Source organism: Gekko japonicus, unplaced genomic scaffold, assembly GCF_001447785.1.
Source record: "Gekko japonicus isolate JY-2015 unplaced genomic scaffold, Gekko_japonicus_V1.1 scaffold627, whole genome shotgun sequence".
Taxonomy (NCBI): domain Eukaryota; kingdom Metazoa; phylum Chordata; class Lepidosauria; order Squamata; family Gekkonidae; genus Gekko; species Gekko japonicus.
In genome coordinates, this window is record NW_015173142.1 from 234,735 (window position 1) to 243,324 (window position 8,590).

Here is an 8,590-nt window from a genome sequence, read left to right on the forward strand (position 1 = left end):
TAAAATGTTGATCTTTATATATCTGTGTAAATATTTGTCATTGGCTTTCATGTTAACTGAAATGTTGCCATCCTTAAATAAGAGATATATTTGTAGAAGGATAGGGTTGTGCTTGTGCTTTCACCGTTCTACAATGTTGTTGTTGCTGCTGGTTTTTTTCCCCTCTCTATCACTGTCTAGGGCATCCCTTTGGAGCTCCTGTGTGGTATTGCCTCTCCTCGCTCTTACTTGGATGTCGGCAGTTCTCGCCATGACAGACAAGCGATCGATATTATTTCAGATACTCTTCGCAGTATTTGATTCGTTGCAAGGCTTTGTCATTGTCATGGTCCACTGCATTCTCCGAAGGGAGGTACGGAACAGCTTCCTGATGGTGTCATTTCTTACCTTACCATTTTTCTGTACAGAATGCTGAACAATTCAATCAGTTGTATCCGGGGGTGGGGGGGAGACAGGATCCAAAGTTGGTAAACTGAACAGGGAACCTTAAAAACAGGCAAATGAGAGACAGCAAAGAAAAATGAAGAGCTGCCCTGGAAGGTTAATACAATGAACAAATAGACAGATTGAAGTCAAAGAGTAAAGTGCAAGTAATAAAATGATGAAGAGTAGAAAGATCTGAGGTCAGGAAAAGCCTGGTTAATTTCAAAGAGCACATAGTTCAAATAGCCCATAAGTTGAACACATCCTTTGCTGTTTTAAAAGGCTTCAGGAGGTCTCCTATGACATTAACATCCATAAATCACTAGTATTAAAACTGAAAATAATAAACAGAGCAGATTCCTGTGTAGCACTTGATATTCATAAGGCCATTTCCACAACAGTGCATAACAGGCTCCCACATAAGATGTGCCAAATATATTATGCAACTTTTTTCAGAAGTGAATTTTTGAGCTGGAGCCATCAGAAAATTGCAGTTTGGTTCATGGATCTGTGCTGGAAAAGTTACATGGCCAACAAACTTGCGCTTAAAGTTTCAACATAGTGATTGCTTTAAACAGAGAATCAGGCTTATGTAAAATGAATATGGATTTAGGGCTGGATTTTAAAAACTGAATGGAGTGAGTCCATGGAAAGGATTGTTGCTGTTTTCCTCTGCCCACTGCATGACCCTCCTCAGCAACTCCTAAGATCTAAGGGGCCCTTGAGAACTGTGTGGGATGCAGTATAAGGGCTTCAGCCAAAAGGGAGACATTGACAGAAATCACCTTCCCCCACCTCATGCAAGATTTAGATGAGGGGGAACTTCTGCTAATTCCTTCATGCTGCATCCTATGCCATTCCCAAAGGTCCCCCTTGGCCCCTCAGGAGCAGCTTTTCAGTGGACACAGAGGGTCATGGTGGGATGAACAAGGTAGCAAAAAACCCTCTTCCACTTAGCTTGCAGGATCTGACTATTTGCATTTTTAGACAATACAGTCTGCTGAGTGCCTCAATGGCAAATTGAATAGCTAGCCAGACTACTTTCTGTGTAGTTTCTCTGTTGAACTGGTGACAATGGTCCAGATACCTTTCAAGTGCAGTTTTCCCCATGTATCATCTGAACTACTTAACCGTATCAGCTGCTTCACAAATACTGCTTCTCAAACCATAGGTTTTCCTTTCTGCATATGCTGTGTGAATCAGTGTTTATTGAGAAGTCCCACTGAATCTTGTTCCCCAAACACCTCACTGTCACATGGTCAAGTCCCAGAAAATGGCTTGTTTTAGAGGGCTTATATATTTTCTGCAAGTTTAAAACCATCTGTACAGCCTGATTAATAGATAAAGAGTTTGACATGCCTGTGTATGCCATTGAATTCACATGAAATATGGAATATGTCTTTGTGAGCCAAAACAATAAATCTGAAAGTCAAATTACCTGACACAGATAATGTTACAATTTAGAGTAATAGTCACACACGTTTTGCTCTGCCCATGCTATTACAATACTAAATGCATAAAATATCAGCTACGTAATTGATCATGCCATTGCAACATTAATGCTGGATATATTGTTAAATATATTGTTTGGATTCAGCCAAACATTTCTGCAGGTTAGATGGATTTCCACCTGTGGAGTGTGACTTTCTTGACTCTCCTGTCTTGCTGCAGCTGAAAATGGTTCCCCAAAGGATGCTCTTGGGCATACAGGGATCCCCAGGAAGAGCACTGGGGGGACATTTTGGCTTGCAGCCGCGGGGGTAAGATGAAAAAGTCATACTCCATGGGTGGAAATCCTTTTCCTCTTGGAAATGTTCAGTTGTTTCCAAGCCATTATTCTTCACTGAACAAAGTAGTTATTTGGGGGGAAGTTAGCTTGGCATTTCCAACTGTGAAATCAGTGGGGATTTTTCACTCTTTATCTTGCTGTCGTATTTTCACATGAGGCCATCCTAAATTACAATGCTTTTGGAGTTGTGACTGTGCTTTGGTCAGATGTTCTGAGATGATATGCTTATAGTTTGTTTCATAATGGAAGAGTCATGCCAGTCCCTCAGATATAAGTTCTGGTTCATGCTTTGGTCATCCTGACCATAAGTCATCTCTGGCCTTTCCTTACCACACCTCAGTCCTCTCACCTCTGTCCAGAACTCTGCTGTTAAACCACTCTCTGGCTTTTGAGGCATTTATAGGTGGTCACAATACAGCTCCCTTCTATCATTTTGCCTGCATCTCCCGTCATTATCATCACTTGTGACCTTCACGCTTGCAACCATCAAAAAGTCTCCTGCTCTCATTAATGACTCTGCCTGTTCTTCTGCCACCTCTTGTGCCTCTCAGAACACCTGCCTCATGACAACTCTTTCTTTTCCTTAAAATCTCTCATAAAAATTGTCTTTGATGACTTTGACTTCAGTTATCCCTTTGACCTAATGGAAACAGGTCCAAAGTACACGGAGAGCATTCTTGTCATGCTCTCCCTTCTTTTGCCTTCCTCCCCATTTGTATTTAAGTTGCTTTGAGGCAGGCCTTTCCAAGGCAGGAAACTTTCAGTTGCTCTCTCCTATCAGAGTGGGAGTAGGGAGAGTGTGAGCATGAGAACAACCTGCAGGCATGCCCAGCATGGGCACATGACTTTGTCATGATTTCTGAATCTGGTCTATCTCTGTAAATCACCTTGGACATTGATGGTGCTATATAAATTATTATTAATAATTATTATTATTCAAGCAATTCAGTAGCAACATTTAAAAAAGTTTATGAATAATTAGGACCTTTGGCTTACTTTTGTTTCATCTTGGGCTAAGTGGCAATGTAAATATTACCATGCAGAAATTTGCAGATGTAGGCAGTATTCAAAACTCAATACAAGCCCAGAGGGAGACCTGATTGCCACTGGAGGATGGAAACCAGGGGATGTTGTGAGATTCTCTGCTTGGATATAAAAGAGACGACAATTCTGCATTAGCTGTCTTTTAAACAACCCTCGGTTATTTTTATTCAGATAGAATGAACAAATCCCAGGTCTGCCACAAGATGAACAAGGTGCCTGGGGATCATGCACACCTCCCACTCAAGTCACATTAACCACAATGTGCATATTACATGTATGCACGTGGCATGTTATGGACTTAAATTGAGCCATATTAAGCAACTCCAGCTATTGTTGGTAATGGGCGAAGCACCCATATATTTTCCACCCACACATTTTCATTTAATTCTGTCTTTGGCATTTCAATCTACCACCCTCAGTATCTAAACCACATGGGCTGAAAACACAGGCACACATGTGAGGAGAGAGGGTAAGCCATGAGAGCTTTGAATTGGTTACTGTTGCTAAGGAAACCACTTCCTTGGTACCCGCACGTTCAGCACATCTGTCTCTTTTGCTCTGCCTGGCTCCCAGACAGTCTTGCCGCTTGATGTTGAGGAGAGGGAGGGGGACCAAGGAGATGCTTTCTCTACCCAGAGCACTGTGTATACAGTGAAAAAAGAAGATATTAGAAGATGCTTACTCAGCTCAGTTGCTTGGAACAGTGTGGTCAGACAACAGAGGCAGCCAGCAGCAGAGTGACCAGTAGATTGCTTACTCTTGGCATTGGGCAAAGGCAAGCAAACACACAATGGCAGAAATCAGTTTCCTTCCCCTTCTTTTATTCCTTGGCACTCTTCATTTATATGCCACTTTCCTTTTGGATGAAAGGAATCAAAGCATCTTTCAAACAGTGAAATCACTCAATATCCAAATATATCCAGACCTCATGCCCCTATTACTATGAAACTCAAACAGACACCCAGTCCCTTCTGGACATCACTTAGACCTCAAAGGCTTGCTTCAACAAATGCAAAAAAAAATCTCCAGAGTGAGCAATTGAACAGGGGGTATACTATACCCCCCCCCAAAAAAAAACCACCTACAGAGTCAAAGCCCAATAATACAGGTTGGGGAGGGGTATAGTATCCCCAGCCAAGTTACCGTTTCAGGAGGTGGTGGTAATAGAAAGCACTAGGTAGGTAGATGACAGAAACCTTCACCCAAGTAGCTGCTCCTGCTCATCACTTCTAGGCTGCTGGTGTTGCTAGAGTCAAAAAAGCTCTAGGGCCAGTGACATATCTTGGTGCAAACCAAGTGGAGCAGCTTGAGTTCTGCAGATAAAACTAGAGGAGCAGGTGATCTGCTAAACTAGGTGGTCTGCAGAGTTTGTATCTTAGCACTACCCCTACCATTAGCAGCTAATATTTGTCCCTGCAACTGCATTGAGAATGGGGGACCAGTGTCAGCACCCTAATTGTACTTCAGTCATTTAACGTAAAAATCAGTCTAGGCCATGGTCAGACATGCCATTTGGTGCAGAGGGGAAGCAAGCCCATTTCCTTCAGTGGAAATTGACATAGCGTTGTGCGATAACACATCCTTTGTAGCAATGGGCTCAACCTGTCACTTCACTATCAAACAGCACGTTCGGGTGAGTGGGGAGGGTTGCCTTTTGTTTCCCATGTGCATAAACGAGGAATCGCACCTTCACACTGAGAGCTCCCTATGGAGTATGCAGTTATGCGCATACTGCTCAGTGAGGGGGAAAACCCAGCACCGAGTCAGGATGGAATGAGCAGACCATCCCAACGGCTTGAATGTGCGCTTGAGCGATCAGACAGGGGAAAGTCCATCTGTGGCCTGTCGGCAAGTATTAGGACCAGACTTTCCCCGTTGTCTTTTAACTCCACTTCCGTGGCATGGCAGCACGGGGTGCTGATGGCTGCGGTACCTTTCCCAGATGTTGCTGTCTGATTGTGCCCTTTAGATCCATCAGGCATTTGCAACTGAACTGCAGGCTGTGGAAGGTCAGTAGTTTAGCAGTTCGAGACCTGGGTGCCGCATGATGGAGTGAGCTCCCATCTCTAGTTCCAGCTCCTGCCAACCTAGCAGTTCGAAAGCAAGAAATTGCAAGTAGATAAATAGGTACCACTTTGGTGGGAAGGTAACAGCGTTCTGTGCGCCTTGGTGTTTAGTCATGCCGGCCACATGACCACGGAAACATCTTCGGACAGCGCTGGCTCTTCGGCTTTGAAACGGAGATGAGCACCGCAACCCTAGAGTCAGATTTGACTGGCTTTCAAGCAATGGAACCTTTACCTTTACTTTTACAGATCTAAAGGTACATCTGACCGTGGCTCTAGAGTCTCAGGTATCCATTCACATGGTCCGTGCATACCAAGACACATCTCTTTATCTAGAATTGGTGATTAGGGCTGTAGCCAATTAAATATTTCAGTTGATTAATCATCTGACTTTTAATAAATTGGTTAAATATATTTGCCAATTTCCACATCATTAAATTTGGTGTCATTTTAGAACACACACACACCCCTATTTTGGATATTTTTAATGCAGATTCTCAACAGAAAAATTGTTGAAGCAGATATCCTTCAAGTGGGAAGGAGGATTTCTTTAAAAAACAGCAATGAACTATTTCATTGATTAATCCACAAGTTTAATCAGTTGTGGTAATGCTAGAATAACAAAAACTAAAGTACAAAAATATGGTTCCATCCAGAATTCATCCAAAGGATTGTTGAGAGCAAAGACTTCTGTCATGCAGAAAGTTCTTGGAAGCCCTTTTTTCATACAGAGCTACCCTTCTGCTGCTGTGTTGGCCCTCACCATCGTATTGCTGAACAATACAAACTGTAGTTAAGGAATTGTCATTCCATTTTAACATTTGTTTTGAGACAAGAGAGCTGTATTGCATCATTGCAAGTGCCACTGTAAATACCACTCTAGACCAAGGAACATTAAGATGGATTAACTGTTATGCTTCTTCTGTTTAATAGTTTTGTCTATGACTGGATTTTTTGAAGAGGTTCACTAAGTATGTGATGTCTCCCACCAGGTTCAAGATGCATTTAGATGTCGATTAAGAAACTGCCAAGATCCAATCAATGCAGATTCTTCAAGTTCATTCCCTAATGGACATGCTCAGATCATGGTTAGTTTTTATTTTATCCTTGATTTCTGGTTCTGGACACACACACACACACACACACAGAGAGAGAGAGAGAGAGAGAGAGAGAGAGAGAGAGAGAGAGAGAGAGAGAAGACTAGATAGTGCTAAATAATATCAAGTATCCATAGTCTGGTTTTATTTCATTAGGGGTTTTGTTTTTGTTGTCATTTCTCTTGTGTGTTTGCATCATGGTAGTCTTTGTTTATTCCTGTGATCATCTGTTGTACAGACCACTTGACTTCTTCCCTGTCTGCAATGGAGCGGCAATGAAAAAACACTGGAGTTATGTAGGGTCAATCATAACAAAGGTTACCATTTTATAATGGTGCATTCAAAAGTGCTTCAAATATAGTCTGGGGCTTAACGAAACATAATGCTGGAGGTTTCCTGTGGTTGGAACTTTAGAAATGTTACTTGGCAGCCACAAAGCTTTGGGCTGATGTGTACTGGGGCTTTAACACTGGGAAGGGCAGGGACACTAATTCTTTCCCCTGTGTTGTGCCCTCCCTGTACTACATTAAATGTGGGGGAGAGGCATTGTTTTCCCACTGGGACTTCAAGAAGCCCTGAGTGTCATTTTGAATGGAGAATACAGCACAGGGGAAGAGTGAAGGACAAAGCATGCATGAAGTTCCAGTCACAGAATTCCAGCAGCACCCATACTTTGGGGCAGTAATCCTGTCAAATGAGCCACTATTACCCTCTCCAGTTTGTAGACCAGTAAGCTTCCTATCTTGCATGTGGAGGACTGTTTTAATGGTGAATTTTGTGTAGCTATGGTGAGATTTCAGTTTGGAACTTTCTGGCTCTTATACCCCACTATCAGCTACTACCAGCAGCTACTTTTGAGACCAGTTACTACATCTGTAGAGTGTATTTAAATTTTTATATTCTGCATTTCCCATAAGATCAATGCGGAATTTGGAAATTATAAATTCAAGGTTGGGAGGGGCTTCTGTTTGGTCAACTGGATGGCATGTCTCATTTCAGAGCTTCCTTGGAATGTCATATTAACAGTGGGCAAACTGCTTTAGCTGTACATCATGTAAATGACCATGAATTGCAGGCACTTTAGTTTTTGAATACACAAATCGTCCCAGTCGAAGCACTTTGGAATGAAGCAGATATGAAGAAAACAGCATATTGTTAAAAATATTATTGAAAAGGTCATATCAAAAATGTTATTCATACATTATTTACTTCCCCCCATGCCAAAGGGGCTTATACTGTTCTCCTCTGCCCCATTTTATCCTGACAACCATGTGTGGTGTTTTGTAGAAGTGCATTGAGCCATCATGCATCAGGCACAAGCTTGGAATCTCCATACGATCATCTTTTTGTTGTGGCTGACTAAACATAGAATCATAAGGGGATATAGCATCTCTCTATATATAAAAATGCTGTTTTAAAGTGGCAACATTCCATGCACTCCCATTGGCTGTAAAATGCTCTCCCTCAGCCATTGGCCCATCAGCCACCACTCAAGAGTACTCGCGTGCAATTGGCCGGGTGCTGTGTCTGCTCCTTTTCCCCGCCCACTCCCCCTTCAGCCACTCTGCCTGGTTTTCTTTCTTGACAAAGACGCTTCTCCTGCTTTCCTCCTGTGTGGGAGTAACGTTTTCCTCAGTGGCTGTTGGTAGGTGTAACGAAATGGCAATTACCTGTGTTTGTTTAAAATGTTCCGCCGTAAGGTTTCATTGAGCTGTAGTTCCAGAGAGGGGCCTGTAGTAGTATCACTCACTGGGTTGAATGGGGCTTCCTCATCTGCTGGACTACAATTGACCCCAAGGCCAAAAAGAGCAGGAACAGAGGGACTGTCCCAAGGGACAGGGCAGCATCAATATAGACTCCGGCCCATTCAGGGAGGAGGCAGTCTTCGTCCTACAGGAGGTTAGGAAAGGCTCCTGCTGCCTGTGCTGACCAGGCTGTCCAGGTCACAGTGGGAACCCTGGGAGGCAGCAGAAATTCAGCCACTCCACAGTCGGCTGCACTGGGGAATGAAAGGAAGTTTCCCTGCTCTCTTGGGCTAGAGAGAAAGAGAGGCTAGAGCAGAGAGCCAGAGGCTGGTGTGTAGGAAAAGAGGATGGTGTTTAACCCCAGAATATTTATACCTTGTTGGTTTATAGTGTGTGCTTACTCCTACAGCTGTGCCTTATTTATTT

At 43.0% G+C, this 8,590-nt stretch overlaps 1 protein-coding gene across 1 annotated transcript in view; it reads left to right on the plus strand.

The window, feature by feature from the left end:
* LOC107119719 (adhesion G protein-coupled receptor B3-like) overlaps positions 1 to 8,590 on the plus strand; it is a 253,366-nt gene that overhangs the window by 190,858 nt on the left and 53,918 nt on the right. Inside the window, exons 10-11 of the mRNA XM_015422291.1 lie at positions 181 to 352; positions 6,315 to 6,410. Of these exons, the coding sequence (XP_015277777.1) occupies positions 181 to 352; positions 6,315 to 6,410 (268 nt within the window). The remainder of the gene's footprint in view (positions 1 to 180; positions 353 to 6,314; positions 6,411 to 8,590) is intronic.